The sequence below is a fragment of the Carlito syrichta genome, unplaced genomic scaffold (assembly GCF_000164805.1).
Source record: "Carlito syrichta isolate Samal-C Ts95f unplaced genomic scaffold, Tarsius_syrichta-2.0.1 Scaffold297556, whole genome shotgun sequence".
NCBI lineage: Eukaryota > Metazoa > Chordata > Mammalia > Primates > Tarsiidae > Carlito > Carlito syrichta.
This window is the reverse complement of record NW_007241652.1, coordinates 319,800-334,830: the sequence shown is the minus strand read 5'-3', so window position 1 is coordinate 334,830 and position 15,031 is coordinate 319,800. Positions and strand designations below refer to the sequence as shown.

General features: G+C 49.7%; 1 protein-coding gene and 1 long non-coding RNA gene across 2 annotated transcripts in view; one reads left to right on the top strand and one right to left on the bottom strand.

Annotated features, from left to right (window-relative positions):
- The first annotated feature begins 1,562 nt into the window (after window positions 1-1,562).
- Window positions 1,563-8,569, top strand: LOC110595359. Its single transcript, XR_002481784.1, has 3 exons — window positions 1,563-1,629; window positions 5,946-6,151; window positions 8,436-8,569. It is a non-coding gene; the product is annotated as an uncharacterized LOC110595359 (long non-coding RNA).
- Window positions 8,570-9,134: 565 nt separating this feature from the next.
- Window positions 9,135-15,031, bottom strand: part of SPSB4 (splA/ryanodine receptor domain and SOCS box containing 4) — an 85,647-nt gene continuing 79,750 nt past the window's right edge. The window contains exon 3 of the mRNA XM_008054674.2: window positions 9,135-9,334. Within this exon, the coding sequence (XP_008052865.1) occupies window positions 9,207-9,334 (128 nt within the window). The 3' untranslated portion in view covers window positions 9,135-9,206. The remainder of the gene's footprint in view (window positions 9,335-15,031) is intronic.

Genomic DNA, 15,031 nt, shown 5'->3' with positions numbered 1-15,031 from the left:
ATTTTCCATGTAGAGGTCTTGTACATCTTACAGTAGATTTTTCTATTTTTGTTACTATAGATGACATTCTTTAAATTTCATTTTCTAATTTTGTGTTGCTAATAAATCGAAATACAGCTTCAAAATACTGACCTTGTATCCAGTGACCTTTCTAAATTCCCCTATTAAGTCTCATAATTTCCTATAGATTCTTTCCTATGTATACAACGATGTCATTTGTCAATAATGGTTTTATTTCTTTCCTTCCAGTGTGTATACTTTTTAATGTCTTGTATTTGTCTTATTAAACGGCCTAGGATTTCCAGGACAATCTTGTGTAGAAGTAGCGATAATGCACATTTCTTGCTCTTCATCTCGAAAGGAAAGCATTCAGTAATTTATCATTAAATATGATATTAGCTGTAGGTGGTTCATAAATATCATTTACTAGGTTAAAGTGTTTATCTCTTCCTAGATTAATGAACATTTTTAAAAAATCATAAACAGGTGTTGAATTTTTGCAAATTGTTTTTCTACATCTATTGGAATGATAATGTTTTCTCCCCTTCTATTTGGATAATATGATAAATTGTATCACTTTTTGTTTGTTAAAACAATCTTGTACTCACAAAATAAATCCACTTTGGTCATGATGAACCTGTTCATATACCCCGAAATTGGATTTGCTAACATTTTAAGATTTTGCCCTTCTGTTTTGGAGTAGCATCTCTGGTCATGTTGTGTGTGGATAGTTATGTAGTCTCCTGACTGTAGGTGGGTCAGGCTCTGTACAGGGTTTCATTGAGGCCTGGCTTCCCTGACTTCCATCTACTGTAAGCCAGCTTGTCTTTGTCACTTATCAAGAAGCATTTCAGGAAAGGGACCTTTAATGTTAGGCCAAGCAAAATGTGCTCAAGCCTAGTCGGGTGCCCAAACAAGATCCGAATTAGCCTGGGTAATTCTGCTCGATCCCAGCAGCCTAGTGGTTTCCTGGAGTTGGCTCATACTGGCTTGCAAAAGCTGATGGCTAAAACTTTAGAAATTACCGGGCAGCGGTGGCCCATGCCTGTAATCCCAGTGCTTTGGGAGGCGGAGGCAAGAGGATTGCCTGAGTCCAGGGGTTTGAGACCAGTCTAGGCCCTGTCTCTACAATAAATTAAAAATTTAGCAGATCATGGTGGTACACGCCTGTGGTTCCAGCTACTTGAAAGGCTGACATGGAAGGATCACCTGAGCCCAGCAGGACGAGGCTGCGGTGGCCATGAGCGTGCCACTTCACTCCAGTCTGGGCGACAGAGTGAGACTCCTACTCAAAAACAAAAACAAAAAACTTTAGAAATCTTGAGTTTCAAGTCCGCTCCTAGCTAAACAAAATAAATGAAAACAAAAATGTGAGAAATCCTTCAAGCTGATTATTGATTACAGTCGTTACTTCAAATTACATTATATAAGCTTACAGTTAGCTAAATTATGTTAAAAACTCATCACTTTTTAATTATTTTACTACATTTTGCTGTTATCTTTTCTTTTCAGATAATTTGCATCTACTGTATCTGCACGATAGAAACACCATAGGGTGGTTGGCAACTGGTCATCTCTTCCCAAGCTGCATTCAGTGGCATTACGCTGGAGCTTGAAATTGGCTGTGGTGTAAGTATTGACATCATGGAAAAGAGAAAACACTACGAAACAGCATTTTTTATGTACCCCCAGGGAGCTGGCTGTTAAACATTTACAAGCACCTCACTGTGGCAACCCTGCCATCTGCCCTCTCCCTCTCCTCCCTGCTAGAGGATAAGGAGTGGTGGGAAACAGTGAGTGAATGATTTGCCGGTGTCCTCACACCTTTCCTGGCCTAATGAACTCCTGCACCAAGTCACGAAGCCCCAGTGGACTCGACCCATTTGTACCAGCTCTTTTTCAGCCCCTCTGTGGGTCCTCTTTCTCTTTGTGGCACCAACGGTTTTTTTTTAAAGCAGTATTTATTGAGAAGACAGAAAAGTTCCTAGAGCGGAAGGAGACCCAAGGGGGGTTGCCCAGCACCAACAACTTTCTCCTCAATTTCCCCACCTCTACTCCTGTCCTCTTGCTAAGCCCCTACCCGTAGGCCCTCCTGGAAGGTGGTGCAAAACCACAAACTGGACCTCATCATTCCTGCTTCAAGTCCTCTGTGGCTTCCGCAAGTCCTCTGTGGCTACTGTTGCCTTTACTTGGCCCTTTGAGTCAAGGGATAGTAACGATTTTCCCTTCCTGGTGTTTCTAGGCCAGGGTTCTTTACCCTCAGCTGCTGGTTTCCCTGAAGTCGGCCCACACCTCTGTAATGGTCCCTTTGTCTTGAAACTCTCTTCAGTCTACAGATTTGGTTTTGTTTTTGTTTTGAGTTGGGGTCTCACTCCGTTGCCCAGGCTGGAGTGCAGTGACCCACTCACGGCCACACCAGTGTTGACCTGCTGGGCTCGGGGATCCTTCCACTTCAGCCTTCCAAGTAGCTGGAACTATAGGCTAATTAGCAGTACCACACCCGGCTAATTCTTTCTTTCTTTATTTATTGTAGAGACGAGGTCTCGCCAAGTTGCCTGGACTGGTCTCGAACCCACGGGCTTAGGCAATCCACTTGCCTTGGCCTCCCAAAGTGCTGGGATTACAGGCTGAGACACTGAGCCCGGCCTAGTCTACAGTTTCAGGGTGATAGCAATTTCCTCCTATAACTCTGACCTGTGCTATTACAGACTGAATGTTTGTGGCCCTCCAAAAGCCATATGTTGAAGTCCCAACCCCCAGCATGATGGTATTAGGGAGTGAGACCTAGTTAGGTCATGAGGGTGGAGCCCCATGAACACGATTAGTTCCCCTATAAAAGAGACCCTAGGCTGGGTCCCGTGGATCATGCCCGTAACCCCAGCACTTTGGGAGGCCGAAATGAGAGGATTCCTTGAACCCAGGAATTCGACACTAGCCTGGGCTACACAGTGAGACCTCGTCTCTACAAAAAATAAAAAATTAGCCAGGCATGGTGGCACATGCCTGTAGTCCTAGCTACTTGGGAAGCTGAGGCAGAAAGATCTCCTGAGCCCAGGAGGAAAATAAGGCTGCAGTGAGCCATGATCGTGCCACTGCCTGGGCGACAGAGTGAGATAAATAAATAAATACACAAATAAACAAAAATAGAAGAGACCCCGAAGAGCTCTCTTGCCCTCTGCCGTGTGAAGACACGAGCAGTTAGCAGCCCAGAAGAGGACCCTTGCCAGAACTTAGCCGTGCTGGCCCCCTGATCTTGGACCTACAGCCTCCAGAACTGTGAGGAATATTTCCATTTCTGCTGCTTCTAAGCTGCTCAGTCTGTGGCACTTTGTCAAAGCAGCCCGAACTTACTAAGACACATCCCCAGCCCTTGTTCCTGAGTGTGATTTGCAAAGCCCCACCCTTCATCACTGTCCCTTGCTCCATACAGCTTGTCCTCTGTCACCGGGGACTCCTCAATGTTGCCCCTACACTTTTGACTCTTCACACCTCCTGCATTGGCTTCTGCTACCTTCTCTCCTCTGGCCTGGTGGCTCGGGCGTCACTGCCCTTCTGTTTCCCTGAGGTGTGTGGGTGCCCTTGGGCAGCAGGAGTGCCCTTGGGCCTGGCACGGAGCTTGGTTGCAGAGCCATTTGATGAATCAAAGTGATGACTGAATGGCGACTCTTTTCTTCAGTGTCTTCCCCGTGCAGCAAATTATCAGCTATCATTTCCCTTGGATGGAAAATCCCTAGGCACAGGGATAGTGCCACGGAGGCTTCTCGTGCCGATTGCAAGAAACAGAAATAACTTACTCTGCTGCCCCTACTTGGGCTAACTGGACTGGGCCTTCTACCAACACCAAGACTCCTCCTAGGACAAGAGTCCTGCTTGTTGGATAGGCAAAGCAGGGGGTACACTGCCACCAAACAAGGCTTGACTTGTCACTGTCTCACTTTATTCCAAAACCCATCAGAGAAGTGGAGGGTGACCTCATTATTATTGGTCAAATGTGTTATCTGGCTTTAGGAAGCAGAGTTTGGAAATACATAGCACCAACCATTCTTATAGCCAGGTCTCATGATCTCAAATTTTTCTGTTCAAAATAGTACATTCAAGATCAAACCACTTCCAGTCTGCTCTTTACTCATTATTCTAGAGTGATTCTTCTTATTTTGCATTGGAGTCTCACTCTGTCACCCAGGCTGGAGTGCAGTGGCACACTCCCGGCCACCGCGGCCTTGACCTGCTGGGCTCAGGTAATCCTTCTGCCTAAGCCTTCCAAGTAGCCGGAACTACAGGCACGCGCTACCATGCCCGGCTAATTTTTTGATTTATTGTAGAGACGAGGTCTCACCATATTGCCTGGGTTGGTCTTGACCCCACAGGCTCAGGCAATCCTCTCACCTTGGCCTCCCAAAGTGCTGGGATTATAGTCTTGAGTCACCGCATCCAGTCTTTTTTTTTTTTTGAGTGGGGTCTCACTCCATTGCCCAGGCTGGTGTGCAGGGGCACGATCTCAGCTCACTGCAGCCTCGACCTCCTGGGCTCAGGTGATCTTTCTGTCTCAGTCTCCTGAGGAGCTGGGACTACAGGCGCACATCACCATGCCCAGTTAATTTTTTAAATTTTTTTGTAGAGATGAGATCCCATTATGTTGCCCAGGCTGGTGTCAAACTCCCATGCTCAAGCAACCCTCCTGTCATGGCCTCCCTAAGTGCTAGGATTACAGGCGTGCATGAGCCACCACGCCCAGCCCTAGAGTGGTTGTGATTGATCATGACAGTGCCATCTGGGAAGTTCTCTACACACCGTGGGGCTCACAGATCAGGGAGTGGGTGGGCTGGAATAAATGTCAAGATTGTGCAGCATCAAGGCAGGAGGGGCTGGTCGTCTCCACTCCTCTTCCCCCATTCTCAAGGGCAACCAGCTCAATTTTGCTGGAAAGGAAGACTGGGAAGGGCTCCCTGGCTTTGGACTTGACCACACTGGGGATGCCTGCTACCCAGCACCCTCCTTGCTCTGGGAACGCTGGGCAGGCAGGAGCGATGTTCTCTGATCTAGGATGTGTGTTCTCAGGAACTCAGCCACTTCTTCATGTAGACGGCTTCATTAAGCACCTTATCCAGGGGTTCTCAGCCCTGGCTGTATAGAAGAATCACCTGGGGAGCTTTACAAAACGCTATGGCCCAGCCCTACCCCCAGAGGCCCTGATTTAATGGGTCTGGGGAAGGACCTGGGCACTGGGACTTTTGACAAAGTTCCTTGGGGATTCTAATGTGCAGCCAGGCTGTCTAATCACATCATCCAGTTCATTAAAAACAGTGTCTGCGAATGTTTTTCCTTATCCTCTAGGAGTTCACCATCTAACCAGGGACAAAGAGGTTATCTCTGGTGTCTGAGTGAGGTTTCTGCGTGTCTGTAAACATTGGTGGCTGAGGCTGTGAGAAACTTCAAAGTCAAGTGCAAAACTAGCAGCCTCTCCTCTCTTGAGCCCTCCCTCGGCCGAGTGTGTATGTGTGTGTGTATTCATTACCCACTGATGTGCATGATACTAACAGTCCAGTCAGAGGCCTTGGCCAGACCCTGGGAGGTAAAGCCAACGGGGGCGGCAGTGAGACGGCCTGATGTTGTGGTGGGAGGGTTGAACCCAGGGTGGACCCCAGAACACGGGCCTCATCTCAAGGGGCTGTCACTCCTCAGCTTCAGCCAACCTCACCATGAAGGAATGTGGGCCTAGCTTTTACCACATTTCTCTATTTCTCAAGAGAAGTCTGAAATCTGGATTCCTCTGTTAAAGTACTTGATTTTTCTTTGTTGGGCTCAATTTTATTAAAACATACACAAAGCAGGACAACGAAACACAACTTCAGGTTGGAATGAGATCCAAGCACCCAGAACTAGAGGGGAGAGTGGACCCATTTCTTGTGTTTTGGACTAAAACTGGGCATTTCCACTCTTTGCAGAGACTGGAAGAGTAATGTCGTGTGGTCCCCTGTCCGTCTTCCTGGGCACACATGTGCCTCCTGTTCAGAGGCTGTGGCTGGGACTGATGCCCTGGGGAATGGGGACAGCTGCCCTGGCACAAATCAATCGCCCTGCAGCTGAGTTGCTTGCTACCTGCTGCCACATCTGCTGTGATACCATGAGGTGATGAAATCTTTGTTTTCTGGTGAGTGGTGGCCCACAGAGGAGCCAGCTGCTAGTGCAGGTGACAGAGGAGGAAAGCGAGGGAATCAGGATGGCCTTATCCAGAAAGCGGGAATGTCAGATGGGTAAAGAATGAGCCAGGGTGCCCGGTGGGGATGGGTTCTGCGGGGGACCATGCCCACCATATGCTCTGTGCTTAGACAATTAGAAAGTGATTACCAGGACTGTTCTATCAAGTGCCATTGTGAGAGGCCAAACCTCAGAGCATGTGCCAAGCATGGGAGGAGGCTGGTCATGATGGACCTGGTGTAGGGGGGTGGGTCATGAGGCTCCCAGGCATCCCAGGGAAAGGCTCCCATGGGCATTCCAGTACAGGAGGGCACTGCCACCCACCCTCCACCTTTGCAAGCCTTTGCTGAGTCCATGTGTTTGGTCCATGGCTGTGAGGCACGAAGCAGGCACAGGCCCTGCCCTCCTGAGGTGCAGTCTGCCAGGCGGATGAGACCACTGGGTAGACAGGAGCCCCAGTCCAAGTGCTTGGGAAGAGTCCTGGGTGCCGGCAGAGGCATCCTTAGGTGGGGATCTGACTGCTCAGAGCAGGCAGAGATGAGTGGAGTGGTTAAGGAGGGCTTCCTGGAGGAGGCCACTCTAAGCCAGATCCCGGAGAGGGTGAAGTAAGGACCAGAAGGGCATTGCTGGGATGAGGGAACCTGCATACACGAGGCAGAGACAAGACAGATGCCTCCTTGCTGGCAGGCTGGTGCTGAGACTGGGACCCCCATGAGTTGGGGAGGAAGGGTCCCCAGTCACTGGCTATCTGGTCCAACCCCCAGAGTGAGCCCAGGAGGAAGTGACTTCCCAAAGGTCACAGCGCATGTAATGAAGCTGGGACTCAAACCCAGACCTCCTGCATCCTAACTGCTGAAATCTGCCTGCGGCTGAGTCAAAACCTGAGGTCAGAATGGGAGGAACACTGTACCCGGAGGCAGGTGCCAAGTGTGGTTCTTTTGGGCCATTCTCAGGAAGGTTGTCTTCTCCAGATAGCAGGTCTGGAGAGTGCTTCTTCCTCCAGGAAGGCTCCCTTCATATTCTATCCTCCTCCACCCTCCTTTGTGAGCTCCTTTTCACTTTACGATGAAGCACTCTGAACGTATCTGGAGAGGACAGGCATCGATCTGGGTCCCCGAGGGTTGGCATGGTTCGTGCCGGTGGCTGATATGGCCGAGTGAACGCTGTGTCAGTCCTGACCTCGATCCTGCCCTGATTTCGACTCCTGAACCACCATCAGCCCTGACCCCGGCCTTCCCACACGTTCACCCTTCAGCAATTTTGTGCTGCTCCTTGGTGACAGCATGCATTCACCATAGCCACATCCAGCCCCACCGCCAGGTCCACCTAGAAACTGGTGTCCTGTAGAGTTTGTCCTGCCTGACCCCAGGCCTCTTTCCAGAGCCACCCCTTGGGCAGCACGGCCCTGGAATCAGGAGTCTGAGCTGCTATTCTACCATTAAGGACAACTTTGTGCAGCTCCAGGCCCTGGGCACACTCTCTCTTCCAGGGCAGGCATTTCCATCATAGCCTGGGTTTGAGCTCAAGCAGGGACACAAGACAGAAGAAGCAAGAAATGCCTGGGGAGAGGTTCCCAGACCTGGCCTCCCCGAGTCTGAGGACAGATCAGCCAGCTTGATGGGGGCAGCCCTCCCGGCCTCCCCAAAGAGGATTTCATATGCAGCTGAAGGACTCAATTAACAAACTTTATTAGAAATGCTCCTCATTCATCGGTCAAATTCACATTAAAGTGGGGGCGGCGGGGAGGGGCAGTGCCGTCTGGGGCTCTGGCATCCCACTACTGTGACAACTTCCAGTTAAAAATGAGTCTGGGCAGAGGGCATCTGAAACCCACAAGAGATGCCCAACGGTGGCGGCCATGGTGGTGGTGGCGGAAGCGGCATCATTCCCGTGGGAGAACCAGGCCTGGGCAGGCTGGGAATGTCTCCGGCATCCACCCTTCCAGTTACAAGGCTGCCCCCACGGGCCCCAAGCTGATAAATAAACAGCACATCACACACACATTTGAAACAGGAAACAAACTCGTAGAAGTTTCCTAAAGTGAAAAAATAATTCGCTCAAATAAAGCTTTGTGACAGCCATGCTGCCCCCTGAATGAATATTGCCCAGAGACTCTGGATGCTCTGGGAAGGCTCCCCAGCCCAGGATGCCATCAGACTTGGGTGTCACAATGCCCCCTGGCTTCCCCATTAGCACCTTTGGACTAAGCACTGTCCTCCCTACACTCCTCTTTTAAGATGCGAATGCTACCGAAAATAATGATACTCCTCTCCCTGGGGTGAATCTGTCAGACTCCTTGTCCCCGAAGAAAGGTGTTTGGAGCCTCCAAGAGCCATGTGCCAGTGGCCAGGAAGGAGGGCACGGGAAAAGGAGGGAGTCAACAACGCTCACCGAGGTAAGCAGAGGCATCTCAACACTGCTCTGCCCATCTGCCAGTTCTGCGGGTGGGCATCCCGGGAACAGTCTCTCATAGTGGCACCAAATCCTAAAACGCGACTGGTCCTGCTGCCCTGGCAGGGGAGGGGGCCAGAGGGGCACAGCATCAAGCTGCCTTCTTCATTCATTATTCAGAGGCAATTTTCTGCCCACGCCGGCCAATTTTCCCCTGGCCCTGCCTGCCACGGGGCACATGATAGCAAGTCTCCTGCCCAAATGTTTTATTCATCCCCTTGAATGAGGAATCAGGCTCTCTGATCAATACGGGTGGCCCCGGGGTCCTGGTCGGCGGGCAGGATTGCCACCAGGTGCTGGCTTCGGGCTCCAGGCTCCCCCCACGGCTCCCGAGAAAGTGTATGACTTGAGAGGGCAGTGTTGGGGACAGCAAATAGCACTGGCCACAGACCTTTTGTTTCCAAAGTTCGTACTGTGCCCTGGCCTTTTGGGAACTAAATGTCCAGAGCCAGGGTGAGGGGTGATGCTTCTCCAATGTGCCACGCGACTGTGAGTGACAGGCGGCCCGGCCCCCCCTGGGGCGTGTCCTTGCTGCCCTGCTGTCCATCAGGCCGAGCTCACTGGTACTGCAGATAGTTCTTGAGAGACTGAGGCAGGGGCAGGGAGCCGATGTCCTGCAGGCGCTGGCGGCCCAGGGCGGAGCGGACGGATCGCCGGCAAAGGTCCATGAGGGGCAGGGGTTCGGCTGCAATGAGAGGAAGGGGGAGATGGTTAAGGGCTGCATCTGTGAGACGAGAGTCATGAAATCCATTCAGTGGGTGGTGACCAGCAATATCTTGTTTTATAATGGAAAGAGAAAATGGGAGAAATGCCCGTAGTAAGGGTAAACGTTACTTTAGGAAAGCTTTGTCTCTGATGTGGGTGTTTAGTGTGTCTCAGCATAAAAGTACTTCTCACTGTGGGTCATGATAAAAAATGTTCGACAGCTGGGCCAGGCATGGTGGCTCACGCCTATAATCCAGCACTTTGGGAGGCTGAGATAGGAGGATCGCTTGAGCCCAGGAGTTCAAGAGCAGCCTGGGCAACATAGCAAGACCTTGTATCTCTGAAAAAGTTTGAGAGCCACTGGCCTTGGGTGGTCTGCAGAGGGGCTTCCTCTTACCAGGACTTCCCCTTACACACAGGTTAGAGCTAGAGAGGCTGTTTGAAATGCCTCTGAACCCTCAAACTTCCCCTGTGGCTTTTTTTTTTTAATGGTCAGCAGAGGGATGCATTTTCACCCAGTTCTGGAAAAATCCATAAGCAACAGAACCTCTGGACATAGGACCAGTTAAGCCAAGTTTAACCTGGTTTACTACAGACATCCTTAGTAAGCTCTTTTTCTCCTCCAGGCCCTCTGATTGGCCTGGGAATACTGAGATACCTAAGCCAGCGCCAGAAACAGTTGGGGGGGGGTGCGGGGGAGGGCTCATGGTTTGGAATTTTAAATAGATGAATAATTTAAATAGGATGCTGTATATGCAATAATTCCTAAATGCACAGGGACAGACACTGGGCAGCTTCTGTAGAGAGGGGCTACTTGAAAGCTTTAAAGAGAGGGCATCTGAATGGGATTTTGAAGAGTGCATAGGAGTATTGAAGGCACGAGGGTGGGGAGGACGTCCTAGGCAAAGGGAACAGTCAAAGGCACAGAGGCACGAAATAGGACAGGCTGGGAGGTTTAGGGGGAGAGGAACAGTGCTGATCAGCGGGCATTAGTTGGATGGCACATGCTGGTGGCCTCAATCTGTGCCTTAGTGCTTTTTGGTAACACAATAAATGCTATTCTTTTTTTTTTTTTTTTCCCAACTTAGGAGTCTTACGCTATCGCCCAGGCTGGAGTGCAGTGGCACACTCACAGCCACCACAGCTTGACCTGCTGGGCTCCAGCGATCTTTCCGCCTCAGCCTTCCATGCAGCCAGAACTATAGGCACGCACTACCATACCTGGATAATATTTTTAATTTATTGTAGAGACTCGGTCTTGCCAATTTGCCCAGGCTGGGCTCGAACCCGCAGGCTCAGGCAGTCCACTCACTTTGGCCTCCTAAAGTGCTGAGATTACAGGCTGAGCTACCAAGCCCGGCCTAAATGATACTCTTAAAGCATTCTATAATGTACTGAGATGCAATGAAACTATTAGATGGTAAACATCAGCACAAGAGTTGTGGTAGGAATATTGTCGCGAGGGGTGGGAATGTGGCCTAGAGTGTGCTTTACAGGAATTTTCATTGGCTGGAGCTGCAGAGTTAAAGAGAGCCATCGAGGCTGAAGCGGGCCTGGGCGCATGCGCCAGAAGCCGTGCACACGAGTGCATCCAGCTCTCCTTATGTGAGGCGCGGTCTCGAGGCTATCTGCAAGGAGCGTCAGTGCTTCAAACACACTCACCTCTGTGTCCTCTCTTTTTATTTATATTTTTTGAGTCAGGGTCTCACTCTGTCATCCAGGCTGCAGTGCAGTGGGACGATCATGGCTCACTGTAGCCTTGACCTCCTGAGTCCAGGCGATCTTCCCGCCTCAGTCTCCTGAGTAGCTGGGACTGCAGGTGCGTGCCACCGTGCCCAGCTAAGTTTTTGATTTTTTTTTTAGAGAGGAGGTCTTGGGATGTTACCTAGGCTGGTCTCCAACTCCTAGGCTCAAGCAATCCTCTTGCCTTAACCTCCAAAAGTGCTGGGATTACAGGAGTGTGCCACTGTACCCTGCCTCCTCTCTTAAAATTTTCTCATTTATTATTTTTTAAATTGCATACTTTTATTTATATGAAATGTCCAGGGTAGAAAAATATATAGGCCCGGCCATGCCCTATTTTCCAGGCCCAGAAGGCTGATCACTCGCCTCCAGTCTGCCAATCACTGTGCCCAAGCCAACATTTGACCTCCCTCCCAGGGCATCCCTGTCTCTCACCCAGCAACACCCTTGTCCCCAGCTCTCCTGCTCCCTACCCCCACCTTGCATGAAGAAAACTGAGCCAGTCGTTGCCAGACCTTAAGAGATTTCTTAACTGATTTAATGCTCCAGGCACACAGTGGGTCCTCAATGCCCAAAATGCTAAGACTTGACAGCAAACCCAACTCCCTGTGTGCTCCCTGCCCAATAGGGACCAGAGAGGAGAAGGAAACAATGTCATCTGTCTTCTTCTCTCTGCAGTCACTGAAATCAATCTAGAGCCTAAACTCCAAAGGGAGAAGGAAAAGGGGGCTGGAGTTCAGAGCACGTGGCTAGCTCTAAATGTGAAATATACATCACCTCCCCTAACTTCTGAGGAAACCTGGATGATCCCAGAGTGCACAGGTTGAGCTCTTGTCCCACTGTGGAACTGTAAGAATTCTGAGGAGGCCCCATGTTGACTGGTCCTATTCCTGGATTCTCCTTTCTCACTCCCCACCCCCAGGCTTGGGGAACTTTATTAGAACTGCCAGATGCCGACACTGGAAACCATCCCCCAGACAGGAAGCAAAACAGAAATGGGGAGCAGAATTTTCCAGCAAGGGAGCTATTCTCAGAAATATTTTTCAGTTAATGATACAATTGAAAAAGAACAGTTGTCCATGAAGATGAGTATCCAAATGGCCCATAAACATATGAAAAAGTGCTCAGCTTCACGAATCATCAGGAAAGCATAAATCACCATAATATGACTTCACTACATGCCAACCAGAACGGCTGAAATGACAAAGACAGTGTCAAGTGCCGGTGAGGACGTGGAGCAAGCAGAACGCTTGCAATCCTCTCGCCCCAGCCTCTCACAGTGCTGGGATTACAGCTTCGAGTGGGAGTGTGAACTGGCCCGGCCATTTTGGAAAAGTGGGCACATCGACTAAAGCTGAATTTCCTGGGTGAACACCCAACAGAAAGGCAGACACATGTAAAGAGCGCATATACCAACGCTCTAAAAAGCATTCCTTGTGATGGCACCAAACCGGAAGCAACGATTCTGCTACCCATCAAGAGTGGAACGTAAAAGTAAATTGTGTACTTTCATATAGCAGAATACCAATCAACCATGAGAATGAAGGAACCACTTTACACATAAGAACACGGAGGAAGCCCTTAATATAATTTTGAGTGAAAGAAAAGTACATTTTATGTCACTTCTTCCATAGAGAGTTTAAAAGCAGGGTGATGAAGTCAGGGCAGTGGCGACCTTGGGGCAGCAGTGAGTGTCCAAATGCGGTCCGATGAGGTATTGTTCTGCTCCTGGATTTGAGTTCTGGTTATACCAGTGTGCTCTGTTTGTAAACATCATCAAGCAGCACACTGTGCTTTCTACATGTATGTTATTCTTCAAAAGCAAGTTACATTGAAAAAAATCAAATCACTGATGGAGAATCTCAACTCCCTGGTGGGATATAACACAAGCCAAGCGTCTGCCTGCCTGTCCTAACAGGGCAAAGTGAGGGGAAGGGGCTGGCTTGCAACCCTAGCTACTGTTCCCATTACCAGTGGGCCACAGACAGCTGGCTCATCTCAGAACCTCATTTTTCCTGCCTGTAAAATGGGGATAGCAACATCTCCATCCCTGGGCCGTTGCGACGATGGGATGACAGATATGCCCCTTGTCTTGAAGGTGTTCTCTCTAAAGGATGTTTTATTTTGGGGCCATCAACCTAAGAGGTACCTTTAAATATAGTTTACTTATTGTAAACTATATTTAAACTAATTTACTTATTGTGGTTCTAAGAATGCCTCAGTACATCATCCTAATTGACAACAATGTTCTGCTCTTGATGAAGATTTATTGGAGCCAGGGCTGGGTGTCTGGTCCTGTGCTAAAAATATCTCCAGGCAGTCATTTCAAAAGTTCTCCAGTGGCCTGAATTTTCCTTAATTCTCCATCACTAACCTCCTGCATGACCCTGGGGAGCACAGGACTTCCCAGGGACTCTGTTTTGCTGTCAAGAAAATGGGGATATTAGCCATCTGGCTTTGACGATCTCTGTCTGTGATGGAAATGGGTGGAGATCTTGGCACAGGGATTGGTGGCTTCAGCAGCTTCCCTGGGCCTTCCGAAGTCTTCTCTGCCTTCAGTGGGGAGAGGTCAAGATGCGAGTCACTACCCTACCCCCAGCCCTGCACTTGTATTTTGAAAAAAAGATCCACATTTTAAGGTCAGGAGGTGAAAACCCTTGTGGTGATTTTAGACAATGTCAGCAGATAGGGGAGGGTTTGAGTGACAGCCCTGAAATCTGCACTCAAGCAGACCTGGGCACTGTTTGTTTGTTTTCAGGAAAAGGAATAAGGAGGAAACACACATGCAAGCACACACTCTGTTGTCAGAGACATTGCGCTCATCACTTATCCACAGACAATAGCTTTGGTGTCTAAAGATTCAGAGAATTGCTTTCTTTTCTTGTTTTTTTTGAGTTGGAGTCTCACGCTGTTGTCCAGGCTGGAGTGCAGTGGCACACTCACGGCAACTGCAGCCTCGACCTGCTGGGCTCAGGTGATCCTTACACCTCGGCCTTCCAAATAGCTGGCACTACAGGCATGCACTAGCACGCCCTGCCTATTTTTTTATTTATTGTAGAGATGAAGTTTCACCAAGTTGCCCTGGCTGGTCTCGAACCCTGAGCTCAGGCCATCCTCTTGCCTCGGTCTCCCAAAGTGCTGGGATTACAGGCTTGAGCCACCATGCCCAGCAGAGAATTGCTTTCATGCCTCTGAGCCTCCCCTAATGCTGCTCGCTTCCCTAAAACACTTGCCAGGAAACATGCCTCTTTCTTTCAGGACTCACATCAAGTGTCGCCTCTTCCCCCAGTGACTTGACTCCTCCACCCTCTGGGGCTGTGCCTGTCAGGTGTCAATCCACTTAGTTAATTACACAAGAGGTCAGGTATATCATTACCTTCAGTAACGCTACTTCTAAAACACGGCATCCCTGTACCGACTGGCCCTGTCATGGCCAACAGAGACCTCGGTTCACATCTAGAAAGCATTTGGAACTGGAGAGTTTTCTGTTGACAAGCTTCACTGTTTCCCCAGCAAAAAGGGTTGTGACGACAGCTGGGACACAAGCAGCATCTTCAGAGGAACTCTGCGCCAACTAGCGTCATCGGCACAGATGGTCCCCACAGCCCAGGTGGGGCCCTCATTTTTCCCTGGGCTAGAGAGCTATCAAGTTACTTCGTGTGCACAGAGGAGTAATGCACAGGAAAATAGTCCTAAATAATGCATGGCCTTCCCTAGCAACGCTGCAAAGCAAGGACGTGAGAAACCTTCAAAGGGGACAGCCCAGAACAGGGAGTGCTTGAAAAATTCCATCTGAATGTTCCAACTGGACTGTGTGAGGGCTGTTCAGAAGAGAGAGGCGGTGTGCCCAAGGGGCAGCCTGGGCCCACATGCTGTACCCCTCTCTGCCAATGTCCCTCTCAAATGACAGAAAAGATGTACTCTGGCTGGGTGT